The 23,138-nt window shown below is 37.8% G+C and overlaps 1 protein-coding gene across 1 annotated transcript in view; it reads right to left on the reverse strand.

Annotated features, from left to right (window-relative positions):
• CEP95 (centrosomal protein 95) overlaps positions 1-23,138 on the reverse strand; it is a 35,235-nt gene that overhangs the window by 1,271 nt on the left and 10,826 nt on the right. Inside the window, exons 7-19 of the mRNA XM_026711236.2 lie at positions 22,999-23,118; positions 21,939-22,147; positions 18,562-18,634; positions 17,199-17,281; positions 15,602-15,720; positions 13,849-13,972; positions 11,471-11,585; positions 10,683-10,864; positions 8,179-8,271; positions 5,625-5,775; positions 3,595-3,755; positions 2,390-2,464; positions 1,332-1,484 (exon numbers count right to left, since the gene is read on the reverse strand). Coding sequence (XP_026567021.1) covers positions 1,332-1,484; positions 2,390-2,464; positions 3,595-3,755; positions 5,625-5,775; positions 8,179-8,271; positions 10,683-10,864; positions 11,471-11,585; positions 13,849-13,972; positions 15,602-15,720; positions 17,199-17,281; positions 18,562-18,634; positions 21,939-22,147; positions 22,999-23,118 — 1,658 coding nt within the window. The remainder of the gene's footprint in view (positions 1-1,331; positions 1,485-2,389; positions 2,465-3,594; positions 3,756-5,624; positions 5,776-8,178; positions 8,272-10,682; positions 10,865-11,470; positions 11,586-13,848; positions 13,973-15,601; positions 15,721-17,198; positions 17,282-18,561; positions 18,635-21,938; positions 22,148-22,998; positions 23,119-23,138) is intronic.

The raw sequence follows: 23,138 nt of genomic DNA on the forward strand, positions 1-23,138 counted from the left end.
AAGAACAGCTATTTAAAAAATAATAATTTCAGGCGAACATAACTATCTTTAGACACAGATTCCAAGTCCAACTTTGTCACAAAGTCATATATAGAGTGAAATCTTAGTTTCCCTTTTGACAATTCTGATTATCAGTTTTGACTCAGAAGCACTATCCAGCCATTTTATGGATAATTCTTTATTCCCATAGGAGATCCTTCTATTGTTATCAAATTATCCTTGAGCAGAAACGGAAAACTCATTGGGGTTTGTAACACTTACTCTAAAACCTTGCAGATTAGGAATTTCATAATATAAAATATGCTACAAGATCAAAATTCTTATTTTATGCCCTTGTGATGCAAAGGATGTAGCAATTGGGACTGATGAATTGTTTAAAAAAGTTAGCAAGAGAGAGAAGCAATAACCCAATGTGTTCTCCATAAATAAACTAGTCTTCATTAACCTGAATCACAATTAATCAAATCAATTAACTGATCATTTCCTTTCAACTAGTTAATTCACTATATTTATGCATATGCATTTTACTGAACTCCCAGTACAGGTAGTCCTCGATTTATGACCAGAATTGAGCCCAAAATTTCTGTTACTAAGCAAGACAATTGTTAAATGAGTTTTGCCCCATTTTAGGACCTTTCTTACCACAGTTGTTAAATGGATCATTGAAGTTGTTTCGTCAGATAACAACTTCACTTATCAACTTTCGGTTGATAAGTGAATCCGGCTTGCCCATTGACTATGCTTATTAGAAGGTCACAAAAGGTGATTACATGACCCCGGGACACTGCAACCGTGGTAAATACCTGCCAGTTGCCAAGTGTCCAAATTTTGATCAAGTGACCTGGAGGATGCTGCAACGGTTGTGTGACAAATGATCATATGTCCTTTTTTTCCCCAGGGCCACTGTAACTTCAGTCATGAAATGAATGGCTTTAAATTAACAACTACCTGTAATAACTTTTTGAGGCAACAGCAGCATGGGAAATGCAATTTTGATCTTAAAAAGCAGGCAAGTTGGCTCCCAACTTTTAAGTTCATTAACTACCCTCTGACATTTGTGGTACAGAGTTCTCACCACTAAGTTGCCTTTCCAGGACATAATACTCTCTATCCTTTTCTTGATTAAGGAATGGTACACGGCAGCTACAACACCTAAGCACTTCCCAAATTCATCATACTAGCTGGTGGCACTCAACCACCTCATGTAGGCATTCCAAATTTGATGCTGAAATGGGAGTTGGTGGATTTACAACTGCAATCACACCCCATGCTGAAAATGTTGTAAATTGTCCCAAACTCTTTCAATCGGAAGAGTGAGATCCCTAACTTACCCTTTCCTCCCGTGTTCTGGTCCTCATCATCTTGGCACGTAGCTGAACTCTGTAATCTTGATAATATTTTTTGGCTCGGGCAACTTGCTGGCGTCTCTCCCTCATTTTATTCTGTGTATATTTCTGTCTCTCAATGCGCTGCCTAAACTCGTGCTGAAAAACAAAGCCAAAGAGGAAAAGCTATTAAGATTCCCTGAAGACTGAGGAGGGAAGCCGCCCCTGTTTTCTGCAAATATTTAAGCAATGCTCTAAGGCACGATGCCTTTCCCCTTTCCTGTGGTGCAGCTCTGGCTGGAAAAGTGGCAGTGCTCCAGCATGTCAGATTTCTGGTTGGCATTGAAGCAGGTGCAGGAATTTGTTAAGCCCCAGACTTCCTAGGGGAATGATTCCTAGGACTGAGATCCTACTAGGCCCAGATGCATTTGGAAGATGTCCTGCTTTCAGTTTGGAGTCTTAAATGTTCCACTATGTATGGCAAGGGATTACTTTCTAATAGCTGAAGTTGTTTTTTCAATGGATTGTTCAGTTTTTAGTCCCAATTGTGAGTTCTGGTGGCACAATAGTTAGAATGCAGTATTGCAGGCTAACTCTGCCCACAGCCAGAAGTTCAATCCTGACTGGCTGAAGATTGACTCAGCCTTCAACTCTTTGAAGGTCGGTAAAATGAGGACCCAGATTGCTGGGGGCAATATACCAACTCTGTAAACCACTTAGAGAGGGCTGTAAAGCACTGTGCAGTGGTATATAAGTCTAAGTGCTTTCGCCAGTGCTATTGCCAATTATATATTGGTGAGCCACTGAAGAGAAAACTACAGCAGTTTATAATAGCACGATTGGTATTTTCATTTATTATATCTTTATTCTCATAGCTCTATATTTTTATAAAGACCAAATAATTTCTAATATATTGTTAGAAGAAATTATGTTTTGATTAAGTATAGATAGTATATATTTATCCTGTTCTATTCTTGGACTTATATTTTCTTCAGAAAGGCTGCCTACAAATATGTTTTAAAATTAAATTATCATCAATATATTAAGCTTGTTTCCACATATACCAATCTCCTGTTGTGAGCCTGCTCTCTCTTAAGAACGTCCACGAGTAGATTGTGCTTCTTCAGTGTTTCCAGTACCTGAAAGAAGTACACAGATTTTATTCATGTATCACTGATGATGTTACCTACCTGGGTAATGAAATGTTTGCAACAAAACAATCAAGCTCAGAGAGCGCCAAGGACCCCACAGATTTATTTATCACACCTCTGCATATTAACCAATTTAGCAGCTCTCAAGAAAGATTTCTCCACCATGATCTACTCTCTTCCAGAAACACCTGCTGAATAGTTTCCATGCCATCTTGGACTAAAATTTCCAACATCCCCAATCATCATGATTTACTCACAGAAAACCTGACTCACATTTGAAGGCAGATGCATTTTATGTATTTGATTTTTATCCCACCCTTATTACTTAGAATATTTTATCTCATACTCCTCCCTCCTCCTATTTTCCCCACAATAACAACTCACTCTATTTCTCCTCACTTCCCCTTTCAGCTACTCCCTCTGCTTTCTCGGGACTTGTAATCCATTTTCTCCATTACTGCTCCCCCATTTCCTTCCTTTTTCAATGTCACAAAGTGATCGAGTGACATCAGCCTATAAGAATAAAGCTCTGGTTTGAATAAAAAATCTCAGACCCTCCTAGAGTAAACATAGTGGCCAATTCATTGCCATTAACAATGTGCCCAAAAAACCCTACAAGTACTATTGGTACAAGTAGCCTTCAACCTATGACCAAAATTGAGCCCAAAACAAGACAATTGTTAAGTGAGTGTTGCTCCACTTTAGGACCTTTCTTGCCACTGTTGCTAAGTGAATCATTGCAACTGGTAAGTTAGTAACATGGTTGTTAAGTGAATCTGGCTTCCCCATTGACTTTGCTTGTCAGAAGGTTGCAAAAGGGGATCACATGATCCTGGGACATGACAATATGAGTCAAGTGCCAAGAGTCTGGATTTTGATCATGTGACCATGGGGATGCTGCAATGTTCCTTAAGAATAAAACACGGTCACAAGTCACTTTTTTCAGTCCCATTGTACCTTTAAACAGTCACTAAACCGTTCCAAGTCGAGGACTACCTGTAGTCCTGGTTAGCGCATATGACCTTCATCCCACGTTTGTATCTTTTAGCCATTGCCGGCACATTTTTGTGCCTCACTTTTGAAAGGCCGTGACTTTCTTGAGCCTGCCAATAACTCACTTCATTTTGTAATTTCCACTGGTTCCTATCTCTGGGAGGTTTGAATTGCTCAATTTGGGAGAGCTGCTGCTGCCACATCTTGTTCATTGTTGGATGAGAAATGTTCATGTGAGGAAACTCTTCGAGTAGTAAAGGCAAGAGATCGTTCTCTTTGACTTTCACTGAAAGAAAGAGGCAGAGCTAAGCAATGAACAGCTGAAGAGTGGGCCCTACGCTTTGGTTGAGCATCCTTGTGCTAGACCTAACTGGCACGTATATTTATCACATAGACATGTTTGGAGAGCATGGAAATGATCATGTGCCATCAAGTCATGTTGAACCTTAGCAACCATGTAGATTTTCCCCATGATGCTCTGATTCTAACTTGATCTTTCAAGTCTTTCAACAAGGAAACCATCAGCACTATAACTAAGTCCATCGAAGAAAAATGTGTATCTCTTAAATGATTTTTCTTTTTAAAAATGTTTTTATATTCTGTTCTACTTCTTTAAAGGAATGATATTGGCCAGCTCCATAATTACAACTGTACCCTATCTGAGGGAATCTGGCAGCTGAGAATTATCATTGCTTCTTAAGTCTCATTTGCAATGAGAAATAGCTACTACTACTGGTGAATTTATGTCCATGTTTTCCCAAACAGTAATGATATGTGCTTGGACTCAAAAAGACCTTGTAATCCTGACCCAAGAAAAACAATTTGAGGATCCTCTGCATGCTAAGGTGATATTATTGACCCCAGTAAAACTGACAAAGGACAAACTGTTCAGCACTGAAGGCCAGCTGAAATGCATAGCAGCTCACAAAACATCACACAAAACAGTACTTTTAAAAAGCAGTTTGCGAGGTATAAACCATGGCTTGTACGCACGAATCAGTTTGTAAACCCAACAGTCAAACAAGTTATGTTGGTGTTGAAATTCAATCCATTAATCCTGTTTGATTGTGAACTGATTTTTGAAAACGCATAATTTCCTATCTAATAATTTTTACTGCATTTCTGTAATTCTTACGGATGCAGATTCTTCTACTTTGAAACCACAACTCCAAATGAGATACTTGATTGTGTTTGAACTAAACACAGACTAACATTTTTGTCATGTTTGTATGTACATGTATAAAAGCCCTCACCCCAATGGCAGAATACTAAAAAAGAAAGAGAAAGAAATCAATGTTTGAAAAAAAAATGTGACTTTTCCGCTAAGTGGTAGATAGGGTAGCTGCTTTATCTTAGGACTCTCTCATCCATAGATTTGCTCCATCAGTTGAGCATCACAAATACACAGAAATATTTTATTAGCATGGTCATTGTTAATATTCCCTGCTCTTAGCCTATATCAAAACAAGCATAGCAGTTCAGTATAACAGCTGTCATAACTTATTACTAAGCAATATTGCATACCGGTGCACAAATCTGAAGTTACTCAGAGTGGAGTTTTTGCACTTCATATATTGGGTGAGAATAAAGCATTCAGGAAAGAACCATTAGGGGACACCCTTATGGTCTTTTGCAGAACTGACACATTTTGAAATTGAAGGAGGTACAGTAGATTATTTTTAAGCTTGAAATGTTTTGGCTGCTCCTTTTGTTGAATTTTGGCTGCTCCTTTTCTTGAATTAATTATATATAGCTTGACAGCATTCATGGTTACTTTTTTTTCTGGGTCAAGGGGACAGGAGGCGGGGAAAGAAAAGGAAAAAGGAAGGCTGTTGGAAATCTCTGCTTGGAGAAGCATTGATTTGTAAGCAATATACCAATCAGGTGACAGACTAAACTAAAGAGAACTAATAAAGAGTTGCAGCCATGGAAGCCCAGCCTTCCTCGTGACCGTGAAGAAATTGCTGATAAAAGGCTCCCTAAATTCTCTCTGCTCCCCTTGCCCAGGTTTAAGACAACATATGGAGGCAATCAGAAAAGTGTTTTTTCACAGCTATATGCGGCTAAAATGCCAGTGATCTTGGCCCATGCCCTGAAAGAACATGCTTTCAGAGGGCTGCCAGGCTCTCTCTACCAAGAAGGGTTCAGTTCTTACTTGGAGCTGTTTTTTTTGGCTTCGCAAGACCTCCTCTTGAAATCCTCTGGTTGAGTTTGGAATGCCGAGGTATATTTTTTCGAGAATAAATCTTTGCTGCATGTGAGATTCTTGGAGTTCCCTTAAGTATGTTCTCTTTGTATTTTTGTTCCTGGACGCAAACACACAGAGAACAAATAGTTACTGGATCACTTGTTATGCCAGTGCAGGCAGATCTTAATGACAGCTCACGATTCATGCAGAAAGAAGTACAAGAAGAAGCTGGTGAAATGAGTAGATTGACATTTGAAATTAGAGAACAAGAAGATAAACAATTTTACAAAATTTGGGACCTTTTCTATCAATGGTTAGATAATAAAATACAATAATAGAATACTTAGAATTTTAGAAAATAATGAATATATAAAGATGTATTTCTTTTTTTGTTATTATATCTATAAAATGTTTTTAGGATAGATTTGGGAACGATTATATGAATTGTTATAAAATAAACTAAGGAAATTATAGTTATCTCGCAAAGTATGAATGAACAAAATTATAGTCAAATGACTGATTAATAGTGATACTAGGGTATTCAATTTTTGATTGATAATATGAGTTATTATGTAATGTAACTGTAATTGAGATTATGAAATGGATGCACAAAAAATTTGTAAACTTCAATCAAACTTGTTTTTTTTTTAAAGAAGCTGGTGATTTTCTGTACACCAGACATTTAAGCTCTCCAATGGCTAGTTAATATGGCTACATGTCTTTAAGATGAAAGCCTTAAAATATAATCTTAAAAGGCAGAAAGGCCTTTCTTCACACTAATCAAAAGCACATCTTGGCCTCTCTAGCTACAGAAAATCTTATTCCCCCATTTTCAAATATCTGGTTTGGAGCCAAAGAGGTCAACATCTTCCACTTCAAAGAGGACAAAGACTACTGTATTGGTTTCCTCTCAGAGTTTTCCAGAATGGCTTCCCCTGCACACACACTAAGGGAGAGAGGTTGCCATCTTGCTTCCTCAATATTTGGAAGTGATACTTCAATCCAAACATACAACTTTAAAAAAAAACTATATTGTCATCATATCTGTGGTATCTATCTATTAAACGAACAGTGAATAATTTCCATATTAAATCAGTAACTGGTAACTGTCCAAGTAGCATTTTCCCTCAGAAAATAACACTAAACAATACTAAATCTCCGGCCACGTCCTAAAAACAACTGTTTTTCTGACTCTGATCACAGAGACAACCTATTACAGGTAGTCTTCAACTTACAACAGTTCATTTAGTGACCATTCAAAGTTACAATGGCACTGAAAAAAGTGATTTTTTCACAGTTACATCCTTTGCAGCATACCTATTGTCATGTGATCAAAATTTTTATGCTTGGCAACTGGTTCATATTTATGACGGTCACAGTGTCCCGAGATCATTTGATCACTTTTTGCAACTCTCTGACAAACAAAGTCAATGGGAAAGCCCGATTCACTTAACTAGCTTAACAACGGCACTGATTCAATCAACAAATGTGACAAGTTGTAAAAGTGGGCAAAACTCACTTAACAAATTTCTCATTTAACCACAGAAATTTTTTTGGCTCAATTGTGGTCCTAGGTTGAGGACTACCTGCACTAACCACATCAGCTCAGAGTCAATTTTCATCCATAAAACTCTTTTTACAGGCGAACAATTTTAGGTCCTTACAGATTATTTTTACAGCTAAAAAACTAAAATCTGTATAAAAGAAAACAGAAAGAATGCTGAAAAATCAAATCTAGAATTTTATCTTTCTCCTTTTTAAATAAACACGATGAATAAGCAGCTATCCATACTGGGCTATGTGGGTTTCGATTCCAGTAAACAAAAATTATGACCAAGTCACACTGGTGATCCTGATATGACTGGATCTTTCTAGAATTTAACACAGGGTGAAAACATGACCAACGAGAAGTGCACACTTCAAAAAACAGGACCTCCTTCCCAAGAGTCTCAGGAAAACTCATCTGTATGATTTGTCCGAGATACACAAAAAATGACCACTATAGGTAGTCCTCAACTTATGACCACAACTGGGAACAGAATTTCTGTTACTAAGCAAGGCAGTTGTTACGTGAGGGGCATCCAATTTTATGACCTTTTTTGCCATGGTTATTAACTGAATCACTGCTGTTAAGTGAGTTGTAGTGTCGTTAAGCAAATCCAACTTCCCTCATTGACTGTTGCTTGTCGGAAGCTAGATGGGAAGGTCGCAAATAGAGATCACACGGCCCCGGAATGCTGCAACCATCATAAATAAATGCCAGTTGCCAAGCGCCTGAATTCTGAACATCGAGGTGCTACGATGGCTCTAAATCAGACAACTGGTTGTAAGTCACTTTTTTTCAGTGCTCTTATAACTTCAAACTGGGACTTAAGCAAATGGTTGTAAATTGAGGATAACCTGTATTTAAAGTTCTGCTCAGGTAAATTTGGTGGGGAGAAAATCCTCACCCAAATTTTGAAGCTGCCCTTCAAATTTTAACATTCCAAACCATACTGAGAAATATTTCTCTGCGCCTTACCATTTCCTGAGCCTTTGCTTTTATCTTCGCAAGTTCCAGTCTTTCACTAGCTTCGTATGCTCTTAGGTCTTCGTCATAAGCTTTACTCAGATGCTAGAAGACACAAGAAAGTCCGATTGCTGTCTGTAACAAGTTATTCATTTGGGAAACATGCCTTTTGTTTGATCGTTCTACCCTCACAGCAGTTCGCCAACTAAATTTTTCAGAAATCAGGAGTTCCACTTAATGTGGGTCCTAGGCTATTGAAACTTAACATATTTAGATTCAGTTGTTCAGCTGCAGTTCTAGAACAAAAAACTCATATTGAAAGAGCAATTAATGACTGAAAGTTTCAGAGCCAGAAAAAAAAAAGATAAGCTCTCTCTTTCTATTTTTAAAAAACCTGAAGAAATTAAAAATGATCCAAGAAAGACAAAAGTTAACCAACATTAAGGCTTCCCCTTCACTGTTTCCACCTATTTCCACCTATCTAAATGTAGAAGGTAGAAGACATAAAATTGAAATACATGGATATGGAGTTCTGCAATAAAAGATTCTACAATAAAAGATGTTGTTCAGATAAAATTCTAAACCAAGCTTGGGGTTATAAGATCCAATATCCTAAATATTGACAGAAATATCCTAGTTATGTATTAATTTTTATTTATTACATTGATATGCCGCCTATCTCGCAATTTGTGGAAACTCTGGGCGGCTGTCAGTCAGAATAGGTTTTATTTCTTCAAGTGGATGTGACCAAGGGACCAGTCTCAGTGAGGAGATTAGCTCTCAGTAGGCAGATTTCTGAGCCTCAGGTAGGGACTCCTAGAGATTCATTCAATAAAACAAGTAAGAGCACTTGCACTTTTGCTTCCTGCAGTCATTCTACCTATACTCTAATTCTGTCACTTTCTTTTCCTCCATGTCTGTTTTTTACTTACCCAGATTTCTCCACTGGCATTTCCAAAAGTGTCCAGTCTATATTAAGCATCTCTAAATCTTTCAGTAATTATTTTAGCCTCTCATCTAGAATAATCCAATTAATCATGCTTTTGGATTCGTGCCCTTTCCATCTGCATGTGTGGAGATTTATCCTGAAACCACATTGTTGAAACAAAATGCCATTTTTCTACAATGAATCATCAGTTGCATTCATTGCTGTGTCTCCAAACGGTGTGATCACTTTTTATGTACTCTTCTGTCTCATTTCAACTTATCTATTCCTGTTACCTTAATAAAATATTTTCTCTCCTTGGATCACTTTCGTTCAGAATACTCCACAATTTTTCCCAAACTTATTTCTGGTTCTTCTACTATCATCATTCACTGGACAATAACCTTTTTCTCATGCCCGTCCACAACAATTGAGATGACACCAATTCATACTTCCTGGGATAGTTATTAGCCTAGTTAATTTTATATTTTGACTTCACTGTATGATTTCTCAATGCCATACAAGACTGGTCTTTTTACATTCCAATCCTTTACATCTTTCCCCATTCTTAATTTCCCAAATGTACAATTTATCTATTTTTCTTTTATTTCCTTCATTCATCCAGGCTCTTAGTTGTAGTCTTCCACTTGCCATACTAATCAGTAGATGGCCAATAAATATTGACCTCAGCCAACTCCCATGGCTTTGGTCATCAGATATTTTTAGTGTGATAGCAATAGCATTTAGACATATAGACCACTTCACAGTGCTTTACAGCCCTCTCTAAGCAATTTACAGAGTCAGCATATTGCCCCCAACAATCTGGGTCCTCATTTTATCCACTTGGGAAGGATGGAAGGCTAGAATCTTGAGCCTGGTGAGATTCAATCTGCCAAACTGCTGGCAGCCAGCAGAAGTGGCCTGCAGTACTGCATTCTAACCACCATAGTGTGCCACTCTTCAATAAACTAGCTTTACCAGGTTACTAGCTGTAACCATATCTGTGTTCCATGGAACATTCCAAAGGTGGGATTCAACCGGTGTTACTACCGGTTCGGTGAGTACATTTTGTCCGCCAGATGCATGCTGCGCAAAAACCATTAAGCTGTGCTGCCCAGACAGCTGAAAAGTGCTGTGCGCAGGTGCGCAGCATTTGAAAATCCATTTTTTTCCTGCTTTTTCAAGCCGAGCAGAACTGGTAGCATCCCACCCCTGGAATATTCCCTCCCAACAAAGGACAATACTGGTCAGCTTCAGAACATTTTGGCCATTGTGTCACAAGCAGGTCAGTTTTTTCCCCAAGCAAGCGCATGCTATTCTATACAAACTCAGATTTCTAAAGATCATCTAGCAAGCCAACATACAATGCTACCGTCCCACCCATTAGGAGATATGTGCAGCATACTGTCACATTCAGAACATGCTTTTCTTTTGGGGACAATATAAAACCTCTGAAGTAGAAAAGCAGTAGTTCTTTTCACCCAAGTTCTATTGACCGCCAAGGTTCCATGTACGCCGAGAGCATCTATTAATACATTCACTCAGTAAGGCGTTGTTTAGTTGCCCGCATTTCCATTCCTGCTGCCATTACCTTTGTTCTTAACTTCCTTTGATCCTGTTCATTTTGCCAGCATATTCGCACCCTTCGCGGTGGCTCTTCTGCATCTTTCTGAAGAGGACTGTCTGACACATGTGATTGTTGATAATTGGATGGAGGCGGGGAAGCAGAAAATGACCGTCGCCTGCTGGGTGCTTTCCTTGACCAACAAATATCTATGAAAGAAACAAACTTTAGATAGCTCTCCCACAATTATTTAAAAACAAAACAAAAACCAAAGGATCATAAAGGCCCTTTCAATAAATTTCAGAAGCTCTGTTTCTAATGCTTGCCCTGTCTCATCTTTGGGATCAGATACAGGCTGCCCTGTATTACATTCAATCAGATACACCTTTGGAAAAAAGTACCTTTGAGAGGCAACTACGACCTGGATGACTAAGAATCTCCGCAAACAATCCAAGAGACTTTTTTTTTTAACATTTAGCAATTAGATTCAGGCTCTTTGTAAAGTTATTGTTTTTAAACTTTTGACTTAGCACAGTTCCCAATAGTGCTCAAATCCCTCAGTTTAGCTATTGTGACACCCATTATACAAAGAAATCTCTTCAATCTCGCACTTTCTATCTAGAAGGTGTTACTATGAGAATTCTCAAAAGTCCTAGCTAGCATGGTCAACAGGAATTATGAAAGTTGTAGCCCTGATAGATAAGGAAAATGCTAGATCATAGGCAGATATGTAGCTATTTTCTATTCCTGATGGAAATTATATGTCCCAACCTAGAACAATACAATTCGTTCATTAATGAATTTCAGAATGTTACCTGATTGTTGTTTGATTTGGCGATAGTCCATGATGCTGTCACTGTGCTGAGAAAGGGTATCCTCGTCAGCTGACAACTCGGCCTGGCTTTGTTCACCCAAAGCGTGCTTTAACATCTGTAATTTAAAAAAAAAAATCTATTCAGAGTTGATTTCAAAGTAATCTTCCATGACTTTACATACAAAACACTTCCTTTTAATCAAGAAAAATAATTAAATACACAAAGTCTTAATATTTACTTCAAACACTCCATGTCACCACTTTGTGCCACTGGCTATAGGTTGAATCTGCACAAGCAAAGGAATGGCTGATAGAACTCTATAGTGCTATAGATATATAGAGGTACTATTAAAGAACTCTCAGTAGTGCTATATTACTTTATTGCACTATTAAAGACCTCAGCAAAAGGTTCTGCTGTGTATTAATTATGCTTCCTAGAGTGAAAAATCCCTTCAAGTAAGAAACAAGTATCCAAGGTTTATTTAGTCCGTATTCCTTGTTTCCATATTTTCAGAGTCAAGTTTTTTTTTCTTTTGCTGAAAATTGATATTTAGAAATGTGAACTAAACTTAAGAAGCCATACATTCCATTTAATCAAGCAGGACTAGAGTATCTCCTTCTACTGCATGTGTAAGCCAGGCCTGAACATATTATAACCTTGAACTTCCTTTCAAAACAGGAATCCCAATACAATTTAGCAAGAAGCAAGGGCAAATTCATTCTGCGTACATTTCAATTCAACAGACTGATAAAATAGCACTTAGCAATAGACTTATATACCACTTCACAGGGCTGTATAGCCCTTTCTAAGTATTCTAAGAATTCTCATTTTACCAATCTCAGAAGGATGGAAGGCTGAATCAACCCTGAGCTAGTGAAGATCAAATTCCCGGTAGTCAGCAGAATTAGCCTGCAATACTGCATTCTAAACAGTACGCCCCCAAGTGAGCAAAAGAGCCATTTTGCATAAAAATAAATATATAACAGAAATATTATTTGTTTCAAGTGTCTGTAGGTATTAGGGAACCAAGACCACTGCTACATGACCAGATAATGGGAAATAAATATTTTGTGCAACATGTAAACCCTTTAATATGCAATTCACTTTCCTGACTTCAAAATGAGAGGCACTACAACTTAAAGCCAATTTACAAAATGGAGGGAGAACGTAGGGATTCCTACTACCAAGCGGAATCCATAATGGTTCCATAATTTGGGTTGGGTGGGTTCCATAATTTTACGAAGAAGCTTTCATAACTATTTTTCTTTACTAAATACAACCTTCTGGCTAGATGTTGCTCCTGGCTGTGAAACCAGATATTTTCAGATCAGGTGAAGAAATAACAAAACAGATGGTTAAAGAGAGAGAGAAAAAAGCCTGCTGCAGCTCAGTAAGGGAAATGTCTGTGCTTTTCCAGATATGTTCAGTGATAAATAGTCGGTGGTAAAGGAATTATGGAAACTAGAAAAATCCAGCTTCAACGGAAGACAACTCCTTGCTTGCTCATCCCTCAATATCATGCTGTACTAATGAGCTACCATACTCCAATCACTTGCTTTGGGTCAGAGGTTGCAGTGGGTGGCTTCTTAGGTTACACCTCAGGTACTTAATCTGAAGAGGAAAGATGGGGAGGTGAAGAAATAGGGGGACTCAAGAAGGCAGACTTTGCTCTAGAATCCAGAGCCAAGAAGCAGGAAGAAATCCTTGGTCCTTCCCTGACTCTTCATGCAAGAGAGGACCTAACCCTTTCCTGTTGGCTCAGGTCCTCTGCTGACCATGAATCCCACAACAGGCTTAGCTTCAAATCAATTTGCAATCCAATCCAGGAAAAAAACAAAACATGTGACATATTTTGAAGTGTGATTTCAGTTAACCTGTTTCAATGGGCATTTTTCCCCCTTCCAAACAATGCAAGAGGCTAGTGTCAGCCTTGACTGAAAGGCACCCACAGCAACAAACCCAGGGAACTCTGGCAGTCTATCGAAGGACAGATCAAGAGTCAGTCTGAGGTGAAATGACAGCTCATCCAGGCAAATGCCAAACTTACTATTGTGCCATACTCATCAGAGGTGGCCAGACACCGCATCAAATCTACAAGTGCCACCACAAACCGGCTATGATTTCGTAAATTTTATAAATAAGTAAATTATAAATAAAGAATGGTATCTCCTAATTATTTTATCGTGAATACTGGATTACTTTGGAGAAAAGTTACTCTTGTCAAGAGTATTTTACATTTACTTGCTTGTACTTTAGGGTTTAACAAAGCTCAAGAGGATGATTGCAGGATCCTAAATTGGTTCATCTCTATCTGCTTAGCTTCAGTCATGTTGCTTGTTTGGTTAGCACAATCCCAAGAATTGTTGACATTAACTTACTGCATCCAGTTCATTCAGCCTTCGGGAGAGTTTCTGTGACATCTCAGAGAGTCTTTGCTTTGCACGTCTATGGGGAAGAGAGTCTTCTACAAATGAGTCTGGCAGAGCAGGGCGTTCTTTCTGGCTGGGAAATCGGAGTAAAACATGATAAAATAACATACGCAATCAAACACAAACACACAATGAGAAAGAGAGGGAGGGAGAGACAGGGAGAAAGGGAGGGAGGGAGGGAGGGAGGGAGGGGGAGAGGTTGGAGTGCAGAGTAGACCACAGACCACAATGGCTTACAAAATTCAGCCAGAAGTCAAGACCAGGTGTTAATATTAAGGACAGTAGACCCTGAGCTGCATTTTGGCAGTATCAAAAACATTCACCAATAGGTCCCAGTAGATACACAGCTGTAGTTCTATGCTACTTCCATGAATAGTAGATCTGATGATCGAAGAAACAATATTCAATGCACATCTATGAGCTTTAAGATGAACACTGAAAGTATAATACTTTACAAACGGGATCATCTTAAGCATGTAAGTTGGCGCATGGGTCCCTATCCCTGTTTTTCAAGAGGAAAACAGAAAGATGGGTAGGTAGAAAAGAAGAAAAGGAAAGAGGAGAGGAATTAAAAGAAAACGAACATTTTAAAAAAACCAAGAACATTATTGTAATTCAGTTTTGTCTTCTGGATGCTTAAGCTGTCTTTCTTCTTTTAACTGTTCTTCAGGCAAGCTGTCCACATGGACAGCCTCTAAACTAAATGAATGAGTAAATAAAACCTTTATTGCTCTTTATATTAATGCATTGATTAAAAATCTTAACAGGGCCATGTGATCAAGAACATTTTAGAGCCAGCGTAGCGTTCAATCCTGTTCAATAATTTGTATTTTGCTGTAACCTGCTTCTGAAAAATTAGTTTTTGCAAAAGGATTTATTCTATTTTTATTTTATGTATCAAATATAGAGACTTCCCATTTCAGTCACAAAGTGATTCTACCTGGTGCACAATTAAAAACATAGAAACATAAAAACTACATAAACATTTATTTCAGTAAAAGAAGGCAGTTAAAAACAATAATTAAAAAGGTGTGGGGCAGATGTGAAGGCGCTAACCAATCTCAAATTTGTGTGTATGCGACTTGGCAGAGCCAGGCCCTCAAATTCTTTCAAAAGGCCCTGAGAACGGGGACCAATCTCACCACTGAGGGGAGGATATTCCAAAGGGGAGGGGCAACGGCAGAGAAGGCTCTCTTCCTGAATCCCGCCAGTGGGAATTCTTTAACTCAGGGGTCCCCAACCCCCTATCTGTGACCAGTACTGGGGCATGGCATGCCAAAAACCGGGTTGCCCAAGCAAAGGCCCATCTGCAGAATGCAGGCAGCATGCGAAACCACACCCCTTCTGGGACGTGGAAAATCTCTCTCCACAGAACCGGTCCCTGGTGCTCAAAAGGTTGGAGGCCATTGCTTTAACTGATGGGAGTTTGCAACATACTTTCCCTGCAACATCAGAGAGGTAGCATGACTTTTCTTATTGAACACCTCATAGTGGTTGTTCAAGGAACACTGGTTTTCCACAGACCACAGTTAAAGGAACACTGCCCTAACTGACATTGTACCACAACTCCCATCATCTCTAGACAACAGACTGAATGACCTGTAGAGCAGTACAAGGTTAAAAGCCCCAGGTTGGTGGCAATATGTATGAACTTGGAGGAAGGGCAACCCCAAATTCCATTTTGGGTGAAAGAAACACATACCTTTTCCCAGTAAATAGATTCCTTTGTTTGGGCCTTGTGGCTTGTATAGAGGTGAACTGAGGTAATCCATTCTCCTTGCAACTCTGAATCGATATGTACTGCGAACTCTCGCCTATTTCCTTTTAGAAGGGTGGAGAGGAAAAACTTTCATTCAAAGAGCCCAGGATAAATTTAAAGATATTAAACTGGTGTTAAAGTAATAAAGATCAGACTGCATAAAGAAGAATTGCCCAATAGAATTACTATGATAATACCGAAAATTAGGCATCAGCAACCTTTTAAACAACAATATTTACAGCAGGATTACCAAGCCATAAAGGCATTTAGAATTCAAAGCCATTTACATCAATCATTCATACATTAAATGCTTCTTAAGGGGGATAAAAAAGGGAGATGCAGTCTTTCAAAATCTCAACATTCCCAGATCAAAGTAAAAACAAACATAAGCTTTTTAGTATCACATTTTCATAATGGGAATTGTTTTCATGTACGCTTCTCTAAAAAGAGTTGTCATATGTTTAAACTAGGATGATTATAACATTCTAGTTGGTTGTATCAGAGGACCATCAATATATATGCCAAACCAATAAAAATATGATTAAATTGATCATCAGTTGCAGAAATGTCAATATTAATTTGTATTTGAAGTATTACTGGAAGTTAGGGTTTGACAAACTAGCATTAAATCATAGCCAACCTTATTTAGAAAAATAATCAATGTCAGAAGGATACAAAAGAAACATAAAATCCTCAGGCAACTTTTCTGCTCATTGCTAGATCAACTTTAAGCTCCTCCGTACCACAAGAATTCCCTGTAGACCAGAGGTCCCCAAACTTGGCAAGCATGGCTGGCTGGCGAATTCTAGGAGTTGAAGTCCACAAGTCTTAAAGTTGCCAAGTTTGGGGATCCCTGCTATAGACCGTCACCAACTCCACACTGCATCCAAATACATCTTTCATCTGTGATCCCCCCTCAGTACTTACCCTTTTAAAGGTCTCCTACTTTATTAAATGGCTTGGATATTCAAGCTTTCGTTCCTATGAGCCTGATATAGTCTCCTAGAACAGGGGTCCTCAACTCTTGGACCATGGCCTACAGCGGGTCACAGCATGCCAAGAAGCAGGCCATACAAGCGAGTGAAGCCCCATTTGCAAATGCGCGGGATCCAAGGCAGCATATGAAATCACGCCCTCCCTGGTCCATGGAAAAATTGCCCTCCACTTAACTGGGCCCTGTTAAGTCTATATAAGATATAGCACTGTGTAAGTGTTATAGGATAGCAGCTCCCAACCTTTTGGGAGCCGTTATCCTATAACATTTACACAATGCTATATCTTATATGTCCACATGCCTCTTTACAGATGAACCTACTCTGAGATATTCTGTACTGAACCCTTATTTTTCATTTCCTCCTGACACACAGGGGACATATCTTTGACTTCTTCTGTCACATGCTGCATTCTTTCTCAAGATTCCCATTAGAATTTTAGATTTGTAAGATTTGAAGTTTGTTTTGGTTACAATGGAAAGCTTGTAGACAATGATTATTGTGAACACATAACAGATACATCTATAGCCAACTAAACAATGTGTTACCTTTCCTGAATCATGTGAGCTGACTTGTGGCACTGATTCACCAGTTATATCAACTCCTGTTCCTGACAGTTCCGTTGGAAAATCTGAAGAGTCCAAAGAAATTAATTATATAAATTACATACCGATATATAGCTGTAGTTTATTAAATACTAAACATTCACTTATTAGATTACATAAAAGGTAATGCCCAAAAACCCTGCAGCTTGGTGTATAAAAACCAACGTCAACACTATAGTTTTTAACTGGAATTGGTAAGTCTGAGGGACGTAGTTAAGAAAGCTAGGCATTGCACAGAATTTTTTTCTGTATTTATTTACTGTTTCTCCTTTTTCTTTTTGGGGATCGGGATTTGGAGTTCTCTTCCTTTCAGAAAATTATGGTCAATATCTTTCTCATCACAAGGGAAAATAAGATTCACCGTTATAAAGTTATCTCAATTTATTTATTCGATTATGGATTTTTGTCTTCTTTTAAAACAAGAAATTCCAAGAGTGTGAGTAAAGACTTGAAACCTTGATCAAAATATTTGGTAACAAAAGTTTTACTTATAAATCTAATCCAGATGTCCAAGAGAAGATCTGTTTTCTTTTTATCTGATTGCTAGATTTTTAAAGTGTTTCTCCAACTATAAATACAGTGTTGCTAATGTCTGGTGAGCAACATTGTTTGCAAAAATATAGATGTTAGCAGAAAAATAATTGTAAGAATTAGTGCAGCTAAAAATAATTGCATGCTTCTGCCAACAAGAAGCATTTCTACTTCATTGTTGCAATTGTGGCACAGGGTTCTCTTAGAGTATGTCCTGACTGACACTACCATATTATGTACCTGAGGATTTTTGAGCAAGCATCTGTTAACTCACTCATTATGGCTTGTCATTATCCATGAATTCACCCATTATAACTTATTTAAGTGACATAACAAGATTTAGCCCCAAGAACATTACTGTTATTCTCAAGGAGATTTGAGATGATAATGTTTTGTGTAGGAAATTAAGATCTGTATACTTAAGATCTGTCCGCTACAAAATCAGCAATTCACTTGAAGAAACATAACCACAAATGTCCCCTTGTCCCAAGAATGGAAACCTGTTGGATGCTAATGACTATTGCCACAATCAGCATGGCCAATTGTCAAGGATAAAAGGAGGAAGCATCCAGCAATACCTGGAAGGCCATAACTTCTCCTTCCTCAACTTAAAATTCTGACATACAAAATAGAACTCGCTTAAAAAATTCCAGTCCACAAGCATTGAATTCTTACAAGCCCATTCCCATGCTACAAATCAATAGCAATTCAGAGCAGCAAAGAATCTGACTTCCATAAAAGTTTGGAACAAAACACTTTAAAGAGCAATTCTTACAAGAAGTAGCATCTGGAAAAGACTGGATGCCATCTGAAAAAACAGGAGATTCACGCTCAGGAGGTTCTGCAAGCTATAAAAGAAAATGCAACACAAATGAAAAGACATATAGTAAAATGATCAAAATGAGTAGGCTTCTGAAAGATGCATTGATCTTATGGAGCATGGAGTCTAGAGCCCTGGTGGCGCAATGGTTAGAATGCAGTGTTTCAGGCTAAATTTGTCTACAGCCACGAGTTCAATCCTGACCGGTTCAAGGTAGACTCAGTTTTTCCATCCTTCTGAGGTCAGTAAAATTAGGACCAAGATTGTTGGGGGCAATATGCTGACTCTGTAAACTGCTTAGACAGTAAAGCATTATGACATAATATACAAGTCTAAGTGCTATTCCTGTTGCTGTTTTAAAATTTAAATTAAAAAATAATCTACAAATAAAGGAGTTTATACAATTCAGTTCTGCCATTTCTCATCTCAAAGGTTAAAAGGTTAAAATCAATAGCAAATTTTGACTGAAGCACATATTCTAACAATAGAAAAATTGTACTAATTTCAGTCGAAAATTCATATGAGGTTCGCTTACTCCTTTTCCCTACAACTTTTCCCACCCCATATTACGTCAACATCATATATTTCAAAAATATACTCCCACTCCTTTTATCCCACAAGATATGGTAGCTTTTCTCAATTTTCAAACATACTGACATTTAAGTCTCATGGTCTCTAGTTAGCTAGCATCCTTGGCACCTTCCTGAGTAGCAAATGTTTATTGGAACTGAATTCAATTCCATCACTTGATAGTGTGACGTGAGGCATATACATTTAACAGATAAATAACAAATAAAAATTCCGGTAGTTTGGGGATACTTCCGCTTGCCAGCCTCGGTGACAGCAGGGATTTGCGTTTTTTCGCAATCCCCGCTGTGCTCACCGTCTTGGTGCCTCCGATCCAGATGGATTTGGAGGATAAGGCTGCCTTGTAGAGACAGCCGAAGATAGGGAGGATCTGGGGAGGGGTATGGGGGTGCCGCAGACCCCCCCCCCAATTTAAACCTCCTTCTCTCAAGACGATGCAGCGACGGTCTTATGGCCGCCATGAAGAGGCTGGCATCCAGGAAAAGATTGCGCAGGAGGGGTGCTGAAGGAGGAAAAAAAAACAGAGAAAGCTTTTGGCTGAACGGGAAAACAATTAACATCTGAATACCCTGGAACTTTGGCTTTTCAAGTGATATATTGTTTTCCAAAGGATCGTTAAGCTGCGGTGGAAGAGTAAAGGGAAAACTTTTTCTTTCTCTTCACTTTCCTTCCCACGGAGGCAGCAGATGGAAATCCGAAACACCCGTATTGGCAATAGAAGGTGTTAACTTTCAAAATTAAAGCCAAGGGGAAATTATATTTTCAAATATTGATTCTTTAAAACTCAAATCTTTTTGCTTTAAGGGGGAAGGAAGAGAGATAAATGATTTATACTAACGTTTGTTGAAGGAGACTGCTTGGAGTTTTATAAGATTAGAGATTAAACTGTAATAAAACTTCCAAAAAATGTCTTGGAATTATGTAATTGAATTCTCCCCCAGGAAGAGCAAAACATTTGGACTGCTTAAAAAAAATAAAATAAATCCTTTTCTGTTCACAATGGTGTCTTTTGAAGAATTGAAAATGCAGTTTGAAAAACTAAGACAAGAGGAAGATGGCCTTTTTGGATCTATTTTTGGCTTTTTAGAAATGGCGATTTGTGCTTACCAGGAAATGCAACAAGAAAGAGGCTGGGACGATGAAGAAGAAGCCATCTTTAATGGACATATGATTTCAAAAAAGGGTAAAAAGGAGAAGAAAATCAAGAATTTAAGCTCTAAAAAAACAATTAAGAAAGGGAAAAGAAAGGTGAAAAATCAATATAATGATAGAAAGCAATGGAAAAGAGGAATGCAACAAAGAGGGGAGATTAAAAAGTGGGAGATTGAGAGGGGGGGGTAAAAAGGCTAGATTTGACAAGGAAGGAAGAGACAAAGCAAAGGGAAGTTATAAGGACTTTAAACAAGATGTTGTTTGTTTTGTTTATAAGCAACTTTTTTTCAGAGACAAAGGGTAAAATAAAATTTTAATAGAGATTCTGCAAAGGTACACAAGACTGCATTTTATATTTGTATTTGAAATATGTGTCAATAAAATATTGTAGGGACTGTGTAATTGATGTGTATTTAACTAATTTGTTAGGGAATACTATTTTTAATATCTATAAGAATATTACGTTTGTTTTTTTAAAAAATGTTATTTAGAATGTACTAAGCAGAATCAGAATAGAAATAATGTTTAATTTTAAGCGTTGAATTTGGGGGGGAAATAGAAAGGTGTCATACTTCAACCAGTTATTACAGGGACAAGATTGTGTTTAAGAGAAAGATAAATGGATGATTGAAAAAGAACGGACAAAAAATACAAGTGAAATGATTTAAATTGAGATTAAATAAATAAAGTAGAATTAAGAGAGTGAAAAGAGGGGAGAAGATATCTGTAAAATGTAGAATCTTTAATAGGATATGAAATAGTATATAAGCTGAGCATGAATTTAATTTAAGTCTGTACCAAAAGTTATAACCCGGGGTTAAGCCACTTTCTAAAAAGAAGTTTTATATTTTTTATGTTATGTGTTTGTTAGTTTATATTTGCTTATTGAGGAGTAATATTGGATAAGAACATATGAAATAGTAACAATATGAAATATAGTAAGATGAAATATATGAATGAATAAAACTGAATAGAAATAAAGGAAGAAACAGTAAGAAGGTGGAAAACAGTAATAAGATATGAAGTTGAATATATAAGATGCTTATTAAGTTATGTGTGGAAATGTGATAATTTAGAATTATATTGTACTTAAATGAGATGTCTTATTTGTTTTGTTAAGTAGTTGTTGGAAAAGATGTCTTATGTTCTTATGTCTTATGTTTTGTTTGTGTACTGTTTTTTTTTGAAAATTAATAAAACTTTACAAAAAAAAAAAATTCCGGTAGTTTGGGAAATCACCCAGAGCCACCATGTGAGAGAGATAGGTGGTCTCTAAATTTGATATATCAATAAAATAAAAATACAATTCAGCAAATCTGGAGGGCACCAAATTGGGAAGGCTGAAGTATTTGACTCCCCCCCCCCACTATTTTATGTGTCTAAGACTTGATGATTAGATTTCTAATCCAGGGGAATAGGAATGAATAGGAAGGCTAGGGAGGATTTATTTAATTTCTATTATACTCTTCTTAGTCCCTCTTCTCCCTTGGATAACTTGGACAGCATCCAATCAAATCTGCCAAGCTTATGAAAATGTACAATGCCATTGAATGATGACAGTTAAACGAAAACAAAGGAAATATCACACTTACAACAGTAGGTGGCAGTTCTTGAGGTTTAGGTGGTAATAAAGGCGGTGTGGAGTCCCTGTCTCCTGTGATATTGTTTCTTTCAGCTAGATAAGAGACTCCACTGACAGAAGGCTGGTAGGGGGGCTGCAAAGCAATTGCTGGACGGATTGGATCCCCAAGCTTCTTAGCACTGGAACTCAACAGCTCTTCAGACAATTGTGCAGATTTTGCTGTAGCAAACAGGGCAGACAATACTGTGATTCAAATGTGTAGAGTTAACATGCTTAAAATACATTACTGGGGGAGTTTCCTTTGAAAAGGTTAAAAACAAGTGTTATTGATGGAAATTTCATACACATCACCAAGGTATGCTGGCGGAATTCTTTTCTTCTAATATCTTTTAGAGAACACACATTAGATTTTCAATGTAGTAAATGAAATGTAAAAATATGCCACACCAGCATTAAGTCACGCTTCCCCGTTCTGTAAGGGGGTACCTTTTTGGATGGCTAAAGTTACACAGGGCATCATGGGATATGCCGTGCTCTTCAAAAGTGGAGATACATTTTTTAAATTTTTAGTTTCCTTTTTAATTTGGTTTTAAAGCTACTGCTTTTGAAGTATTATTTTATTGGTGGTTTGGTAATTTAAAAAACTACCACGTTTTCCATCAATGGATTGAGCTTCAACATTAAGATTCTCTTTCAATATTGTCTGCCAAAGAAAAACACAGCATATTTTGGGGGAACAGAAAGAACCAACTAAATTCTTCCCAGTATAGGGGAAGTTTTCTTGTGCAGTTTCATGAACAGTCTGGGAAGGATTCCAGACTGCATTTGGAAGCAGCAGCCAAGGAAAAGTCAGGAAAACAGGTAGGGAGACTGTGAGACAATGGTGGGAGCAGAGATGGTTAAGGACGCCACATTTTGTGTTTTACCTACTAGAACATCCCAGTCTAAATCCACCTGATTAAATCCATGGAAGGTCTTCATGGATAACTGCTATATTCCTCACAGAAATATAACCATCCCCAGGATAAGACCTTTGAACATCAATATCATTATCTTAGAAAGATGCTCACCTGGTCTTTCTGAAATAACACTGTTTTTTCCACTGTAGGACAGACCAAATGATTCTCTAAAAGTTGCATGTACTTCAGATCCTGCAGCCTTTTTGGGGAATTCTTTTCCTGATGGTAACACTGAAAAACATTCGTTAGCA

This window comes from Pseudonaja textilis, chromosome 2 (assembly GCF_049901715.1).
Source record: "Pseudonaja textilis isolate UNSWEBS1 chromosome 2, rPseTex1.2, whole genome shotgun sequence".
Lineage (NCBI taxonomy): Eukaryota > Metazoa > Chordata > Lepidosauria > Squamata > Elapidae > Pseudonaja > Pseudonaja textilis.